Source organism: Otolemur garnettii, unplaced genomic scaffold, assembly GCF_000181295.1.
Source record: "Otolemur garnettii isolate 467f Iridium unplaced genomic scaffold, OtoGar3 scaffold00031, whole genome shotgun sequence".
Classification (NCBI taxonomy): domain Eukaryota; kingdom Metazoa; phylum Chordata; class Mammalia; order Primates; family Galagidae; genus Otolemur; species Otolemur garnettii.
Window position 1 is genome coordinate 6868397 of NW_003852426.1, and position 18129 is coordinate 6886525.

Here is an 18129-nt window from a genome sequence, read left to right on the forward strand (position 1 = left end):
TGTCATTGTTGTTTGGCGGGCCCGGGCTGGATCCGAACCCACCAGCTCAGGTGTATGTGGCTGGCTCCTTAGCCACTTGAGCCACAGGCGCCGAGCCATTCACTGAGTATTTGTTAAGCAGCTTCTGTGGGATGGCTCGGCTGTGGTCAGAATGCTGCCTTTGCCGATATAGAGTCAGCATCTGGTGGTGGAGATGAACGTCTGAGCCGGGACACTGCACAAGGCCGAGATCAAACAGAGCAGAGGCATCGGCTCCCGACCTCCCCCCAGCCACATCTTTACAGGCTTGGGTCGAGGGCTGGGTGCACAGAGAAAGGTGTTAGGGGAGGGGTGGAAAGGCGACTGGAGGGTGGGCATGTTAAGTGTGAAGAAGTGTGGTCTGTCTTCTGCGCCCCAGAAAACCTGGGAGATGCCTGTTTAAGCAGAGCTGTCCCTGCCCCTGTCCTCCACCAGGGGGCGCTAACGCCGAGGGCGGGAAGGGGGCGCTGCGAGAAAAGCTCCCGCATTTCATAGGGGTGCCCGTGAGAAGGAGGTGCCTGATCTTTCGTTCCTGGGATGGATGTTCTGCTCAGGCCCTAGGTCTGCTGACTAAGACTCCAGCCCCCCAGGAAGGGCAAGAGGTACTCCCCAAGACAGGGAGAGCAGGAGATGAGGAGGGCCGCGCAGGAAGGGGTGGGCACCCCCTTGGGTTTCCGGAAGTCGGTAAGGTGTCCCAGGGGCTCTGAGCTGGTACCCGAGGACTTCGCAGAGGCTGCAGGAGTAGGAGAAGGGCACAGGCTGGGAGGAATGAGGCTGGAGGCCAGCGGGAGGTGGGCACACATTCAGGTCTGCAGCATTGTTGTCGTGTGTCCTTATGTGATGCGGTCTGGGAGGGAGATGTCTGTCGGGCTCTCTGCCCATTCGAGGTTGCTCAGATGTCGCCTCCTCGGAGAGACCTAACCTGACCACCCCGTCTAAAATAGCACTCACAGTCCTGCTTTAGAGCCATCCTCTGCCTTATTTTCTTAAGACGATATTCACTTAATTCTATCTGCTGTTACATTTGGTTGAACCATATGAAATGATTAAATACCAACAATTTTGTATGGTTTAGCCCAATTCCAGTTGTTCGTGGTTTTTTATCGGCCTCTCCACTAGAATGTTGTTGTTGTTTTTTAATCCATTCCTTTTCTGTTAACATTCTCTGCACCCAGACCAGTCCCTGGCATAAAGTAGACCCCGATAAATAAAAGTTGAATGAGTGGGTGAATGAATCTGTGGGCTGGGTATTTGGCAAAAACCTTAATAAAGGATTGGATGTGAGTTGGAGTAGATCCCACCCTGGGGAGCTGCTGCTGGGGCAGGGACTGAAATGCTAAAGGAGGAGAGGAGCGCTGGCACTGAGCAGTGGGAGACCCTGGGGAAGGAGCAAACTGGTGAGGCCCACCATGTGCCAGCTACCAAATCAGACACTTTTCCTGTCATCTCCTTTAGTCCTCATGACAGGCCTGTGAGATGAGTATGATCACCCAATCCCATTTTACAGATGAGGAAACTGAGGCTTAAAGAGGCCAACTAGCTTGTCTGAGATCATACAGCTTAACAAGTCACAGCACTGCTCACATACTCAGTCTTTTTTTGCATCTCCCTGCCTCCTGAAACCGAACCATTTTAGTTTCATGGAGTTTTGAAAGCCCCAGAGCATGTGAATCTTTCAGAGATGGAGCTAGAGCTCTTGGTTTCTTTGCCTGTTCCAACCCCCGGGGCTGGACTCCATAGGTGTTGTGCTTTCTCATTTTTATGGCTAACTCATGGCCAATGGTGGTAAGGATGTGGATGCTGGCCCTGCCATTTGGGACAAGAAGGGCAGTTTATCATTTGAGCAGTTGCTTTATTCCTGAGGCAAGTTGGAGTTTTAGGGGGCTAGGATGGAGGACATGACAGCCTCATAATCATGTGGGTCTTTTGTCTCAGTCTCAAAGAAGTCATCGATTTCCAACCCATGTGCCTTCCTTCCAGAGCCTCACAGTCTAGCAGGGAAGACAACACCACAGTGACAAGCCACTTTCACGTGCTTGTCCGGCACAGGCATTCTAGTCAGTGGTTATATGTGCAGACTCAGGAGGCAGACACAAGGTTTGAAGGTCATGTTTACCTTCCTAGTTTTGTGCTTCCTTAGGCAAATTAATTAACCTCTCTGAGCCTCAGTCTCTCCATCTGTACTAGGATGTAATAATATTGGGACAGACCAAAGTAGACCTGATCTGGGAGCTGCCCAGTCCTATCAGCCAGGATTTGGTTGCTCACAGCTGGCCAGGCACAGCTCAGTCTTGGGGTGCTTCTGTTGAATTTCAAAGGTATCAACATCAGACAAGGCTATCTGTGACCAGTGTGGATCAAGACAAAAGCCAGACTACATAATCATGTCTGAACACAGACAAAACATGAATATTGTCCAAACCACAAAAAATGACCAAACACCCCCCGGACAGTTAATCTGAGTGAAGGCTGATTCTTTACTAGTTGTAGCTCTGCCTTGCTCTAGTCTGCCCTTCTTCTAGGTAGAATTTATTATGAAGATACACAATCTTAGTATCACCCTCACTTCCTGACAGCCTCCAATCCAGAACCAAGCCTCGCTTCCTTAACCCTCCCCAAATCACCTAAGTCCAAACCTTATAAGTCCTTTCTGACACCCCCTTACTGAGACACCCCACGATCCCTGTGGTACCTGATCTCCCTCACAGCAACAAGCAAGAAATTCAGTGTCTTCCCCACGGTGTGTTTCTGGGGCTCTCTGGTTGGAGACATTAAAGTTCCTACCTCTCTGGGTTCTTGTGAGGGATATGCTTACACTGTACTTGGAATGATACATTCCTCACACTTTTTTAAATATGTTTGTCATACTTTAATATTATCCCCATTTTACAAAGAGGATACTGAAGCTCAGAGAGGGGAAGGAACTTTGCCCAACATCACACAGCAGATAGTGACAAGAGCCAGGAGGGAAATTCAGGTCTCATTCCAAAGTCAGTGTCCCAAACCCCTGCCTCCACATTAGCAGGGCAGACACCAATATACAACATTGGGTCAGTGTCTGGAGAGAAGAACAAAGTGAGCTTGAAGCTCAAAGAGAAGAGAGTCTTGGGGCTGGGGGGAGGCAGGGCCTCCAAGACATCCCGAGTGATCCCATCCTCCCATTCTCCCATTCATGACTTCCCTGACTGGATCTTCCGAGGCTACATGGCTGCTGAGTAAACACAGGCCCAAGGTAGGGGTCAGTGTCAGCAGCTGAGGCCTGAGTCACTTCCTGATACTTGCTCAAGAGGCATCTGTAGCCACAGCCAGAGTGGCCAGCGTGTGCCCTCAAAGGATTGCACTCACTTGGGCAATGAGCACTTCTCTGGTATTCCTCACATCCTCCGCTATACACAAGTGTTTGAGACATGCAGTAGAGGCTTCAGCCCTGACCTGGCGTCTGGCCCAGATCCCAGCCCCTTTCTTTTCTGGATCCTCAAGCTAGAAGGAAATCTGAGTCCCCTGGAGAATGCTCTCTTGCTAGCCCTAAAATCTGGCCTGGTGATTCTGAAGCTGAAGAACTCTGTTTCAACTTCAGAATCAGGGTAACTTCCACTGGTACCACTAACCCCAAAGGACCAAAACTCCTGTAGGGCTCCTAGGCGCGTAACCCTTCCCTTCTCCTCCCACAGAGTATCAAGGGCAGAGTAGGCAGTAAGGCAGGGAAAAGGTTGAGGAGTATGTTAGATACCCCAGGGCAGATTGTACTGAGAGAGACAGGGTTTGATCACCAGACATGTCCTTCTGATGTGGGCAAGGCCATACCATTTATGGAGCAATGCCCCCTCAACTTGGAGACACTGCACAGCCTTAGAACCAAGAGCTTGAACTCTAGAACCAGGCTGTGTTAGCTTCTTCACCTAGCCCTGCCCTTACCAGCTGTGTAACCTTGGGCAAATTACTTAACCTCTCTATACTTCAGTTTCTTCATCCCTACAATGAGGATAATAATGGTACTGACTCAGGCTTCTTCCCAGGATTAAGTGAGTTGTATATGGAAAACACTTAGTATAATGACAGGCACATGGCAAATACAAGTGTTTATTAAATAAATTTTTTTTCACTTCTAATGGGCTGACTCTTCCATTCATTCTCCACATATTTATTGATATCCTACTGTGTGCTAGAGATGAATAAATCAGATTCCCTGCCTGAAATGCTTGTTGGGTATTTTTCTGTGATCCCTGCACTCTACTCCAAAATGCTCTAGGCCAGGGATCCTCAAACTTTTTAAACAGGGGGCCAGTTCACTGTCCCTCAGACCATTGGAGGGCCAGACTGTAGGCCCTGGGATGAGTCGGCTGCTAAGCAGGACAGGCAGCGGTTGCAAAAACACCCGTCGGGCCGGGTAAATGTCCTAGGCGGGCCACAGTTTGAGGATGCCTGCTCTAGGCTGTGCCTTCTGGTGTAGGATTGCATGGGAGGCGTTAGGGTCTGTGGACTCCCTAGTGCAGATCCCCAGCTTGCAGGCCACTACAAATTTTGCTCCTTGCTGAAGACACCTTCTCTCCCTTTGACAAAGTGAAGCAAGAAGTCCCTACCATTTCCATAGCCCCAGGCCAGAAAGGGGCATCCAGAGCCCTTGCTCCCCAAGGGCCTTTATGATTTAATTTGAGCACCCAATCTCCTTCAGGCTGCACAGCCACCAGACTTAGGTGGCAGAGGGCTCTGGTTTACTGTTGCCCTCATAAGGCATTAGGAAGCCAGCAAAAACTTCAAAACTGAACAGCTGAACCTGCATGGATATTTGGTGTTACAGATTAGTGCTACTAATTTTAGGTTTAAGAATGGTTTTGTGGGCTCAGCGCCTATAGCTCAACCGGCTAAGGCGCCAGCCACGTACACCTAAGGTGGCGGGTTCGAATCCCCAGCCCGGACCCGCCAAACAACAATGACGGCTGCAACCAAAAAATAGCCGGGCGTTGTGGCGGGCGCCTGTGGTCCCAGCTACTTGGGAGGCGGAGGCAGGAGACTCACTTGAACCCAGGAGTTGGAGGTTGCTGTGAGCTGTGATGCCAGGGCACTCTACCCAGGGGGACAGCTTGAGGCTCTGTCTCAAAAAAAAAAAAAAAAAAAAAAAAAAAAAAAAAAAGAATGGTTTTGTGAAGCTGGGCATGGTGTCTCACACCTGTAATCCTAGCACTCTGGGAGGCTGAGATGGGTAGATTGCTTGAGGTCAGGAATTCAAGACCAGCCTGAGCAAGAGCAAAACCTGGTCTCTAAAAAATAGCTGGGTGCTGTTGTGGGCACCTGTAGTCCCAGCTACTTAGGAGGCTGAGACAAAATTGCTTGCGGGGCAACGCCTGTGGCTCAAGGAGTAGGGCACCTGCCCCATATGCCAGGGGTGGCAGGTTTAAGACCCGCCCTGCTCAAAACTGCAAAAAAAAAAGAAAGAAAATTGCTTGAGCCCAAGTTTGAGGTTGCTGTCAGCTATGACGCCAGAGCACTCTACCCAGGGTGACTGAGTGAGACTCTGTTGCAGTTTAAAAAAAATGATGTTGTGGTTATGTGCTTTAAAAAATATTTACTTTTGAGAGACACAAAAATATTTATGGATGAAATTATACAATGCTTGGCTTTTGCTTCAAAATAAAGGAAGTAGAGGAGGGCAGATGAAATAGAATTGCCTATGAGATGCTGCAGATGCTGAACTGAGGAATTAGGGTCATGGGGTTCATGAGAAGCACCCATTAAAGTGTAGTCCGGAGGCCTCTGAGCCCGGGAGCTGGTTGGAGATGCAGAATCTTGGCTCCACCCCAGGCCTACGGAATCTGCATTTTAATCAGCTAAAATTTCCAAGGGATTCCTGTGCATTTTCAAGTGTGAGAAGCACTGGGCGATTCTATTTTCCTCTATTTTAAAATTTTTCCATGGTACAAAAGTTATGAGGTTTGTTTTCCTAAACTGTTTTCAAAATCTCCGCTTATCCTACAGAGCCCAGGTCTCTCTCTTTCTTCTTCGTGTGTCTAAGCGGCCCCACCACCGGTGGGCACTTGGCCAGCGGCATTCCATTCCTGCAGGGCAGCCTCTGTCCTGGGACCCGCACCTGCCGCCGTGCCTCCGTCGGGCCTCGCGGCCACACACTCCAGGTGCCGGGCGGAAAGGAGGAGCGCAAAGCAGCCCAGCCGGCCTGGGCGTGGCAGCCAGGGCGCACCTGGGCGAGGCGACAGGTGGGAAGGTCTGGGGCCAGAGCCCCCGCCCTCACGGGGAGGAGCGGGAGGCGCGGGGCGGACCGGCCGGAGACACGGGGACCGGGGTTCTGGGAGCCCTGAGGGCCGCAAACGCAGCTGCAGCACTGGGGCCTCCGAGATTGCGTGCCCGGCATGAGCCTCACCCGGAAAAGGGGCTTCTACAAGCAAGATGTCAACAAAACCGCCTGGGAGCTGCCCAAGACCTATGTGTCCCCGACGCACATCGGCAGCGGGGCCTATGGCGCCGTATGGTGAGACCTGGGCCGCGCGGCCGCTGGGGGCGTGGGGGACGCCCGGCCGTCGGGGCCGGCACGCGGCGAGAGCCCAGGGACCTGGAGCCTCCAGACAAGCGGCAGGCGGGGGTGGGCGTCCGTCTCCGGGACCTCCCTTGGCTGGCCCCTCTCGAGCACCACCTTGACCGAGGACCCCAAGGCCCAGCCTCCTCTTCCCGGGATTTTTCTGGGCCAAGCCTGGAGCTGGGAGCAAAACATAGTATAAGCCAGAAACCTCAAGCCTGACAGAGGCAGGCCCAGGGCCACCCCGGCGCCATCTCACTTTTCTCACTGGATGGCTGTGTGGGGTCTCTGTAGGTTGAATTAGGACTAGGTCTGGTTCGCCAGGACTTGGGGATTGTTGAGGATGGCTATACTGAGGCCCAAGAGAGTGGGGTGACTTGCCAAATAGCATAGAGAAAATAGAGAAGAGACTCCTGCCCTCCTCAGGATCCTTTGGGCATTAAACTGTTCCTGCCCCTGGTGCAGTAGTGCATGGCTTCCTGCCTCTGCCCCCTGTGTCCTACAACTCTCCCACATTCAGGGTAGAGGGCATCACTGGGCTGGCCCCTCCAACAGTGAAGGCCAGAGGGGCCCAGGAGATACCACCCAGCATCAGGAGGAAAGCCGTTGCCTGCTGACCTGCCTGTGTCCCCCACAGTTCTGCCATTGACAAGCGGTCAGGGGAAAAGGTGGCCATCAAGAAGCTGTGCCGGCCCTTTCAGTCTGAGATCTTCGCCAAGCGGGCCTATCGGGAGCTGCTGCTGCTGAAGCACATGCAGCATGAGAACGTAGGCTGGGCTGCGGCTCTGGGGAAGAAGGGAGGGCAGGGGCCTGGCGGTCCTGACCAGGCCTCTCCCAGCACAGAGAGCTCTGGACAGGAGCAGAAGGAGAATCTCCTCCCTGCTCTACCTATCCAGCTTCTCACCTCATTATGAAAATGAGGGGGTGCCAAGACCTCCCCTACCCACCTTCTAGGAAGAGTGCAAAGGGTATTTTTGGCAGCACGAGCTTTGTGAGGTACAAACTTACTGTCTCCTTATGAGGAAATAGGCACAGAGTAACTTTGTAATTTGTTCCATGTCTAAGAGCATGTGGCCGCTGGACTAGAATCCTGGTTAATGTTTTCACATGAGACCCTGATAATAATAACAGGAAAAATAAATATTTAATTGAGCACTTACTATGTGGCAGACACTGTTCTAAGAGCTTTGCATAAACTGGCTTGTTTAATTCTCACACTGTCACATGAGATTAATACTACTGCCCCCATGTTACATATGAGGAAACTCAGGCACAGAAAGTCTCCCATGTTATATGGTTAGTCAGTAGCAGAGCTGGGATTTGAATCTCAGCAGCCTGCATATGTGACTGTTAGAGACTGTCCTGCCTGATAGAAACAGCCAGGCAACCAGGCTTTGCTTCAGAATACCCACATGGAGGGCAAACATTTCAAATAGTGCCTTCAAAACATTGTAAGCACTCTTCAGCAAACCCCTTCCCTGTGGCCAGGGGTGATCTTGCCTCTGGCTCTGAATCAAGCCTGTGACAGGATGGATATGGCTGAGACCCACAGTCAAGGGCAAGATCCTGCTAGCTGGAGAGCTTCTTCCCTGTTCCTTCTCTCCCCCCCCCAAACCCTCCCCTTATGATTTCCTACTACCTGCTTGAGTTGAGACTGGGTTTGTGCTCCTAAACCCTAGACTTGGGAGCTGTGATCCTCTTTGCAGATCTCTCCTTCTCCCCAGCCTGATTCTCTATCACTGTTTATTGCAAGCTCCCTCCCAATTGTGGGGTTCCTCTTTGGCCTCTACCCCTTTAGCTGCTTCCAAGAAGGCTGCTTCCTGCTGGAGATGGTATATTAGGAGAGGTTGAGTGGTCCTGTGCATGACTGGAGCCCCAAAGGAGGTAGGAGGGGGCAGTTTCTGTCCAGCCCTCACTGATTACTTTTCCCCAGGTCATTGGACTCCTGGATGTGTTTACTCCGGCCTCCTCTCTGCGCAACTTCCATGACTTGTGAGTTGGGCTGCACTGGGTTGTAGAGTATTTTCAGGCCTTACTTGCCCTCTGGGGCAAGTTGGGGAGGGTATAGATTCTTTCTTCTGCGTAGGAGGGTCTCCTACCAGGGATGGGCTTTGTGGGCTGCTTGCCTGGCAGGACTGTCCGCACTGCTGCTTCCCTGTTTGCTCAGCTTTAACACCATGAAGACATACCTATGAGTCCTCACAGGGTTTGCACCAAATCCCTTCACCTTTACCTGGGGGTCCCCACTGTGGTTCTGGATCTCTGGGCTCTTTCTAACATGAAGCAAGGATCAGGAAGCCTTGGCCACCTCTGGCTGATAGAGTGTTTGATAGAGTTACATAGAACCAGAAAACATAGGTGCTACATGAATGGCTTTACTAGTGCAGTGCCTAAGTAGTACTGGACTGTTTGGACATTTCCAGAAGTTCAGTGTGATAAGTTCTGGGTGCAGCTGGTTTGGTCAAGCTAAGAGTCTGGACTTGATCCTATAGCCAGACCCAAGTCCATGGAGGTTTTGAGCAGGGAGGTGATGTGATCAGATGGGATTTTGGGGATACACTCTGGCAGCGCTCTGTGAGAAAGGAGCACAGGAGGGAAAGCCCCAGGACCAACGTTAGTGACCCAGATGTTGATCTAAAGTACAGGTGCGAGGCATGGTAGCACATGCCTATAATCCCAGCTACTGGGTAGGCTGAGGTGGGAAAGATCAGTTGAGGTCAAGAGTTCAAGACCAGCCTGAACAACCTAGCAAGACCTTGTCCCTAAACAAAAAATAAACAAATTTTAAAATTAAAAAATAAGTAGAGATGACAATGCTGAGAGCAGACTGTAGACCCATTTGGGAGGCAGGACCGACCAAACGTATCTGATGGGGTGCAGTGGTTGTGTGAGGTGGCAAAGGTGGGAGATGCCCGGGTTCCTGCTGGAAGTGCAAAGTGAAAGATAAACAGATCTTAGGGGAAGGATAATGAGCACCATTTTGGACACTTCACTTCTAAAGATTGCTCACATGTTTAATCAATAGTGGCAAATAAAGGGTGGTACCTGTGGCTCAAAGGAGTAAGGCGCCAGCCCCATATGCCAAAAGTGGCAGGTTCAAACCCAGCCCTGGCCAAAAACTGCAAAAAAAAAATAGTGGTAAATAAAAAAGAACCTCAGGAGAAGGTGTAGCTAGAGAGATGGATTTGGATTGAAATAATCACCTGTGGAAGATAGTCAAATCTGTGTAACAGGTAAATGTAGAATGTGATAAGACAGAGGTTCTCAACCTGTGGGTCGCGACCAATGAAAATACATCCTGCATATCAGATATTTACATTACGATTCATAATAATAGCAAAATTACAGTTAATAAAGTAGCAATGAAAAGAATTTTATGGTTGGGGGTCACCACAACATGAGGAACTATAGTAAAGGGTCGCGGCATTAGGAAGGTTGAGAACCACTGTGATAAGATAATGTTGTTCAGATATCAATCTTAGGAGAAGGTACAAGAGGATGAGCAGATGAAGAAACCTGAGGGAGCTTGATCAGGGCAGAGGAGAGTCCGGCACAGAATTTTGAAGAAGTATCAGACTGGGAAAGGTCAAACAGGAAGAAAGGGAGTAGTGGTGTATTTGTCAAGTGATCACTGGTGACCTTGAGCTGAGCAGTTTAAATGTAGGATGGAAGAAGAGACCAAGTTGGGGGGACAGGGGGACTGGGAGCTAGGGCAGTGGAGTCAAGGAGTGTGGTCCCCCCTTTCCAGAAGTTGGGTAGTAACATAGGGTGCAGTGGTTGCTTGAACAAGCAAAGTCACGGAAGGTAGTTTGAGCACAGTGAGACTTCCAGAAGTTTGTCTGCCAAGAAGAACGAACTGGGGGCCACAACAGGTTCACAGGAGGGGTCTACACATGGAGCAGGGCCCCTGGAGGAGTGGGGGGCAGTGTGGTTGGGCTGAAGGCTTCTGAGATGCAGAGGCTCACATAGATGGCCTTTATCGCATTCTTTTTTGTTTGCAGTTTTTGGCCAGGGCCAGGTTTGAACCCACTACCCCTGGTATATGGGGCCAGCGTCCTACTCCTTTGAGCCATAGGCGCTGCCCTCTATCACATTCTTTTTAAAGAAAAAAATGTTTATTTTACAATCTTTTTTATTTTTCATTCTGGACTTTGCTGCTACTACCTTGAGTAACAGTTACATTTTGCTGACCTTGACCCATTTTGCAATCTCGTAAGAGGGTGCAAAAACCCAGCCACCTCCTTCTGCCCTCCTGGAAATTGTTTTATTGTTTCCTTCTTGGAAGGGCAGACAAATTGTTTGTTGGTGGAGCCATCTCAGCCAGGCATGACCCTCTGGGGGAGAAAATATTTGGACAGAAGCTGAAAGAAATACTGGCAAATGTTTACAATTCTCAACTGTGGCTTTCTGTGGGGTGCGAAGGAGGGCAGTGAGAAGGTACCTTTAAAGAGCGGGAACACAGCTCCATCTAGTTTTCCTGAGCACACACCAGCTGAAATGCTTACCCTGAGCTCTGTAGCCTGTGGTGGGGGGTCTGGCTTGCAGAGTGGGGCTGGGTTTTATATACTTGAGGTCATCACTGAGGCTGTTCTGCCTCACCCTCATACCCTTCCTTTGAGCACAGACCTGACCTGGGGCTGGGTGGGGCTGGGGACTATTCCAAGAAGCCCTCATGCCTTCCAGCTACCTGGTGATGCCCTTCATGCAGACGGACCTGCAGAAGATCATGGGGATGGAATTCAGTGAGGACAAGATCCAGTACCTCGTGTACCAGATGTTCAAAGGCCTCAAAGTGGGTGGGGGCTTGGAGGGTGGCCGAGGAGGGGCCTCCATGTGGAGACCTGAGGATTGGGGGAGGCTGGAGGAGAGCACACGGTGACAGGATTTAGGTGGTTTCCAAGCCAGCCTCAAATGCTTGGTGTGGAATCTGGGTGATGAATCCCTCTTTCTCTCCCCGACAGTATATCCACTCAGCTGGGGTCGTCCACAGGGTGAGTGTTTTCTCTGCTGTCCCACCCCACTCAGCCGGGGAAGGGGTTCCTATGGCAGACAAGAAGCAGGGAAATGTGGAGGGTGGGGACAGTTCTTGGGAGCATGGAATGTGGATTTTTCAGGCCCAGCCTTGGCCTAGGAAGGCCTGCTCAGAAGAATCGTTGTGTTCTGGGGAACTTTAATGGGGAATTACTGCACACAAAGTGACCCCTGAGCTGGGTGTTTCAGGCTTCAAGAACCAGGAAGATTTAGATCTGGACAGGCCCAGAGAGGACTCAGTCCAGCACTCATTTTACAGTGAGGAGATGGAGGCCCAGAGAGGGCAGGGCACACTGCTGGCAGGACAGGACAAGCTCCCGAATCTGCCTCTCAGCTCAGTGCTCCCTGTCTGTCTTCCCATCCAGGACCTGAAGCCGGGCAACCTGGCTGTGAACGAGGACTGTGAACTAAAGGTGAGTGGGCCACAGCAGGCTCAGCCTGGGGGTGGACAGCTCTCCACCACGGAGCCCCTCCAAGCTGCTCCAGCAGCCTCTTCTCTCAGCAAGCTCCTTCTCCCTATGTCCCCTGAGCCATAGATCCTGGATTTTGGGCTGGCACGGCATGCAGATGCCGAGATGACTGGCTACGTGGTGACCCGCTGGTACCGGGCCCCTGAGGTGATCCTTAGCTGGATGCACTACAACCAGACGGGTCAGTGGACAGCTGCCTGGGAGACAAGGGGGCTGGGCACCTGCCTGGTGGCTTCCTTGGGGCCACCTGCTGATTCTGAGCGGATGATCGGGTCCCAGTCAGAAAGCCCAGGTGACACTCCCCCTCCCTCTGCAGTGGACATCTGGTCTGTTGGCTGTATCATGGCAGAGATGCTGACAGGGAAAACTCTGTTCAAGGGGAAAGATTGTATCCTTTGCCAGAAAAGCCAGACTCCATCTAAGGATTCATTCCTTCAACAGACATTTTATTTAAATAGCTCTTTTTTTCTTAATGCGAGAGTGATACAGGCTCCCTATAGAATAACTTTTAAAAGACAGATAAGCAAAATGATGACAATGAGTCACCTGTCATTCCACCACTATGAAGAGTATGCTTCAAATTTTGGCATCACACACATTGAGCACCTGTGTATGCTGGGCAGACCTTGGATGAGAAGGGACAAGGTCAGCCCTATCCAATTGGCAGTGCAAGGGGTTGGGGGAGGAGATGAGGAAACAGAAGAGGATGATTGACTGGGGTGTGAGTGATTGTTGTGGAGGGGCCCTTCCCAGCCTGGCATGTTAGGAAGCTCTCCTGAGACCTGAATCTGGAAAGATGAGCCTCTTCTGGAAACAGGAGGTGGAAGGTCTGGAGCCTGGGTAGTTGGCCACCACAGTATGTGGGTGGAAGGATAACAGAGCCAAGGGAAGGGCAACCCCTGACTCTCCAGCAGAGATCAAGGATAAGCCTTAACCAGCTGCCAAAGACCTAGACCAGCTGACTCAGATTCTTAAAGTGACTGGGGTGCCAGGTGCAGAGTTTGTGCAGAAGCTGAATGACAAAGCGGTAGGTGGCAAATGGGCACTTGGCTGGCTAGAAGCCAAGTGGACTGGGGGCCTTTGGGAACAGGGCTCACCGGCACCTTCCCACAGCATCCCTCTGCCCTGGCAGGTGCTCTTGCCCTGTGCTCCCTCAGACTCTGACCTGAGCCTTCAGCCCTCCTCTGGGGCTTTTCTGAAATCCCTGCTCTACCCCTGAGGCCAGAGCCCCGGAGTGGTTCCAATGCTCTTCTGTCTTCCAGGCCAAATCCTACATCCAGTCCCTGCCACAGAGCCCTAAGAAAGATTTCACTCAGCTCTTCCCAAAGGCCAGCGCCCATGGTGAGTCTCAGGGCCCATTCCCCCAGGGTCCTTCCCAGTGGGCGGGCACTCCCGGGGCCTGGGCTTAGGCTCAGGCTCTGCTGCTGCAGCCACAGACCTACTGGAGAAGATACTGGAGCTGGATGTGGACAAGCGCCTGACAGCCGCACAGGCCCTCACCCACCCCTTCTTCGAGCCCTTCCGGGACCCTGAGGAGGAGACAGAGGCCCAGCAGCCGTTTGATGATCCCTTAGAACATGAGAAACTCACAGTGGATGAATGGAAACGTAAGAGCCAGGGCCTGGGGCTCTTTCCCTGTCTGCCTGCAGACAGTCTACTTTGCCTCCATCTCCCAGCCTGGCCTTGGCCAGCCCCGCCTGTTCCCTGGAGTCTCTTGCTCTTTCCCTCTGAGTCAGTATTATCACTAGTGTGTTTTTTTCTCCGTGAACTGACTTCCCACTTCGCAAGGTCTAAAGGGAGAATGGGCTCTATCTTGCCCTCAGCACCACCTTATCCACCTTAAACCACGCTGCCTTTCTTAGAGCACATCTACAAGGAGATTGTGAACTTCAGCCCCATTGCCCGGAAGGACTCTCGGCGCCAGAGTGGCATGAAGCTGCAGTGACTTGTCCAGCCCAGCTCCCACTGTGCCCAGGAGCTATCGTGGTGCACCACTGGCCAGACACTGCCCAAGGACCAATATTTATTGATCACTATTGAAGTTTCAACCTTCTCCAAATACAGCCTTTCAAGCAGAGGACAGAAGAGCCCTTCTTGTGTAGTAAACGGGCCTGGTAGATGCAGAATACAAAGATGTTGGTTGGAAGACAATAGCACTGAACATATGGGCCTTATTAAAACACCCATCTGTACAGTCACCTAAGTATGGGGGCTCCTTTCCTTTCTGGCTGTGGTGGGGCTGAGAGGGGTGCTGAGCTGGGCCAGGGGTCTATGGCAGTGATGGCATGTTAGTTTCCTTGGGCTGCTATAACAAAGTACCACAAACTGGGTGGCTTAAAACCCCAGAAGTTTACTCTCTCACAGTTCCGAAGGCCAGAAGCCTGAGATTAAGTTGTTGGCCAGGCCATGCTCCTTTGGAAGGCTCTAGGGAGACTCCTTCCTTACCTTTTCAGAGCTTTGGGTAGTTTTCCCTGGCCTGTTGCTGCATCACTCCCATCTCTGCCTGAGCTTATCTACCCTTTTCTCTTAGAAGAGCGCCAGTCACTGGATTTAGGGCTCACCCTGACCTGGGGTGATCTCCCACCCAGTCTTTACTAATTACATCTGCAGAGATTCTATTTCCAAATAAAGTCATATTCTCAGGTTCCAGGTGGGCATGAATTTTCAGGGGACACTAACCCAGTACAGATGGCCGTGAGGGCGGCCCCATCCTGGGCCCTGTGCTCAGGCCCTGTGGGCTGTTATGGAGCCAAATGTGTTTGGCTGCTAAATTAAGAGAGTTGCAGAGAGAGCTGCAGCTGGTGAGACATTGTGCTCAGGTTATTTTGGGTGAGTGATAAGCAATCAAGATAGGAAGCGACAGCAGGCTTGTCGACTAGGAGCTGCTGGAGGCAGAAATGGGCTTGTTCCTGGCTTTATGGCAAACTGTTCTGCTCCTTTTTGGGAGATAGCACAGCTTTCCCAAGCTGTAACCTGACAATGGCGACTATCCTCCTGTCTGGGTTTGAAAACCTTTGACAGAATAAATTTCCATTTGCAAAAGAAGCCAGGGATACAATGGGTCTCAAACTGCCCTGTGTACCAGGGGACTTGTTAAAATTAGATTCCTGGGCTCCACCCTGGGGATTCCTACGCAGCAGGTCTAGAGTTGAGACCCTAGAATGTGCATTTGAATGAGGACCTTTTGTCTTGACCCAAGCCTGCACATATCAGATGGTTTTTTGAAGCATTTAGCTGATTTCAGCACCACTTAATTTGTCAGGAGGCCTAAATCAGAACCTACAGTTCTGAGAGAATGAGGGGCTTCCTGTGAGATTCACATTCATTTTACAGATGTTAAAACGGAGGCTCACTTGGTAAAAAAAAAAAAAAAATCAAGGAAAAATAAATGGAGGTTCAAATGGTGTTTTTAAGGCACCGAAACTCTTCTGTATGATACTGTGTTGGTGGATACAGGACTTTGCATTTGTTAACATCTGTAGAGCAGTGCAACACAAAAAGTGAACCCTCAAGTAAATGATGGACTTCAGTTAAGAATAACGTATCAGCATTGGTTCATCAGTGGTGATGAATGTACCACTAACGCAGATGTTAGTCATAGGAGAAGGGTGGGATATAGGGAACCCATATATTCTCTGCAAACCTAAACCTGCTCCAAAAAACAATGATGGCAAATCTCCTGAGACCCCAAGAGACTCACTGAGATACCCACAGCTAGAAAGTGGTGGAGTCAGGAATTGAACCTGGGCAGGCTTGACCACTCTGCCAAAGGCTCTTAACCCAAATTTAGATTCTAGGGTTGCCCAGCCTTTTCTCTCTTCTTGCCTGTCTCTCTGAGCTCCTTTACTCCTGCCTGTGTCTATGGACTTTGTTTTCTGTCCCACACAGTGGCCCTACTACCAAGGAGTAGGGGAGTCCTTGACCAGGACTGATTTTCTCCTGCTATAACCCTGACCTTGCTGATAGTAAACTGCCCCACGTTCGTGAGTCTAAATCCCACTAAGTGTCCTTCTGAGATGTCTCACTGGCCCCAAGGAAAAAGTCCAGCTTTCTTGGCATGCCATTCAAACCCCCTTGCGCTCTCAAGCCTCATCAACCCTACTGCCTCCTATTTCTTTGCAGTTTTTTTTGTTTTTTTTTTTTTTGGCCAAGGCTGGGTTTGAACCTGCCACCTCTGGTATATGAGGCCGGCGCTTTACTCCTTTAAGCCACAGGCACCGCCCTGCCTCCTATATCTTTAATGCCAGCGTGGCCTGCCTGGGATCTACCGTGAGACTCATTCTAAACATTAGGAGGTTTAAGGCTCTGGCAAGTCCTGCAAGTAAAGTGATCTGTTCAGTATTGTTTAATCCACAGCTTCCCAAATGTACTTAATGACATTTTCCCCAACAAATGTCACATATAGCTCTCTTTGCCCAGTGCAACCCAATGCTTCTGCCTATAAGGCCCTCCATCCCCCCTCCCTTCAGGAAAACCTTCCGCATCCTTCAGGATGCTACTCCAGGCCTCCCTTAGGGAATGAGTAGCTTTCTCCCTTGTCCCAGGACCATGTGGGCAGCATCCCCTCCCCATTGCCTACTGTGAGCCACTTGCTTGGAAAAAGTACCTGTGAGTAAATGAATGAATGATGACCTGGGGTCTTATATCGGTCATTTTTCTGCCCTGACCAGACCAGCGTGGTAGCAAAGGCAGCAGAGAGCACAATAGGAAGCAGAGGTGGGTGGCCCTGGGCTATGCCTTCATATTGCTGCCCTGAAAACCTCTAGGCTTTCAGACTTCAAGGCCTTTCCCCAGAACCCCTGAATGTCCTTCCAGATCATCCCCTGGGCCAGATTAAACATCAATTGCTTCCTTCACAGCTGCCTCAGAGCTGGAAACTTTCTTCAAAGGGTGGTGAAAGAGCTGCACAGTACAAAGGGGTCATAGGTTAGACCTCACCCAGGGGACACACAGCCTGTATGATAGGGAGTAAGCCCATTCTCCAGCTGGCTAGAGGCAGAAGGGCTGAGCTTGGGGGACTTGGCTCAGTTGCTTCACTGTTGGCCTGCAGGACCTAGGGCAGGTCTCCTATCTCCAACCTCCAATGAGGTTGGTCTTTGCTCTACAGTGATGAAGCGATGGGATAACCCGGAAGGTCTTAACAGAGATGAGGAAGCCAGACTCAGAGATGGGGTACAGTTCCACAACAGCAATTGTGCCCTGCATTCCCTCCTTTTGAAGTGTGCCCTGGCACAGTGGTGGTACATATAGCTCCTATCTCAAGGATGCCGGGGCCCGGGTCATTCATGACAACAGTAGACTTATTGTCCCAGGGCATGGCTTGCCTGGCATAAATTGGGAGTGGTGCTGCTCCCTGGGAGCAGCACATGGGTGGCAGAAACAGAGGAACTGCCCTTACATGGGAGAGCCCACTGTGCTGGGGTCCCAAGCAGCCCGCAAGGCTGGAGGCTATTTGAACAGAGGTGTGGCTCAGGGTTCACCTGGAACATCGAAATAGCTTCTGCCATCCACTAGGGTACGGGAAATTGTTCATGGCCCAGAGTAGCTCTACAACCACGGCAGGGAGGGCAGAGTCTCTCCCTGCCTCTTCTCCCACGCTTGGCTTTTGCATCCTTAAATTAATTTGAAACAGTTCCTTAAGAACCAATCCTGGGATGTTCCCCTTTCTTTATTCTGCAGTGAACTTGATGCTTGCTGCTATTCTCATTCTCCCTAAATCCTCCTGTGATTTAAGGCGAGAAGCTGATGATTTCTCCCTTTTTTTCACAATGGGCAGCAGAGGCCCAACAACATTTAATCTAACTGAAGATCCCAGTGTGTTGTGGCTGTCTCTGGAGAACCCCCAGGGAGCTGTCCTGGGGCAGGGGTGGTGCCAGCTAGGATCCTGCTCTGGTTCCTGCTGTCAGAGCCTCTGGTGGTGGTGGGGGTTCAGCTTTCTTGTGCTAGGCAGGCTGCACCTGAGTATCAGCAGGGCCCTATGGCCAGGGGGGCCTCGACCATTTTCCGGCCACGTATCACTTCTCAAAATAAATATGTAACATGGTAGTATGTACATGGGTTCTTTTTTTTTTTTTTTTTTTTTTT

At 50.9% G+C, this 18129-nt stretch overlaps 1 protein-coding gene across 1 annotated transcript; it reads left to right on the forward strand.

The window, feature by feature from the left end:
- The first annotated feature begins 6302 nt into the window (after window positions 1-6302).
- Window positions 6303-14288, forward strand: MAPK13 (mitogen-activated protein kinase 13). Its single transcript, XM_003789142.3, has 12 exons — window positions 6303-6499; window positions 7182-7311; window positions 8478-8536; window positions 11228-11336; window positions 11506-11535; window positions 11941-11988; window positions 12112-12226; window positions 12362-12433; window positions 12993-13072; window positions 13308-13386; window positions 13476-13652; window positions 13908-14288. The coding sequence occupies exons 1-12, from the start codon at window positions 6381-6383 to the stop codon at window positions 13988-13990; spliced, it is 1101 nt and encodes a 366-aa protein (XP_003789190.1). The 5' UTR covers window positions 6303-6380; the 3' UTR covers window positions 13991-14288.
- The last annotated feature ends 3841 nt before the right edge of the window (window positions 14289-18129 follow it).

What these genes read in the sequence shown, in the direction of transcription:
- MAPK13 (XM_003789142.3), top strand. Translation starts at nt 6,381, where the DNA reads ATGAGCCTCACCCGGAAAAGGGGCTTCTACAAGCAAGATGTCAACAAA. An exon ending in GGGGCCTATGGCGCCGTATG is followed by an intron (nt 6,500 to 7,181) that starts GTGAGACCTGGG and finishes TGTCCCCCACAG; the next exon opens with TTCTGCCATTGACAAGCGGT. An exon ending in CCCAAAGGCCAGCGCCCATG is followed by an intron (nt 13,387 to 13,475) that starts GTGAGTCTCAGG and finishes CTGCTGCTGCAG; the next exon opens with CCACAGACCTACTGGAGAAG.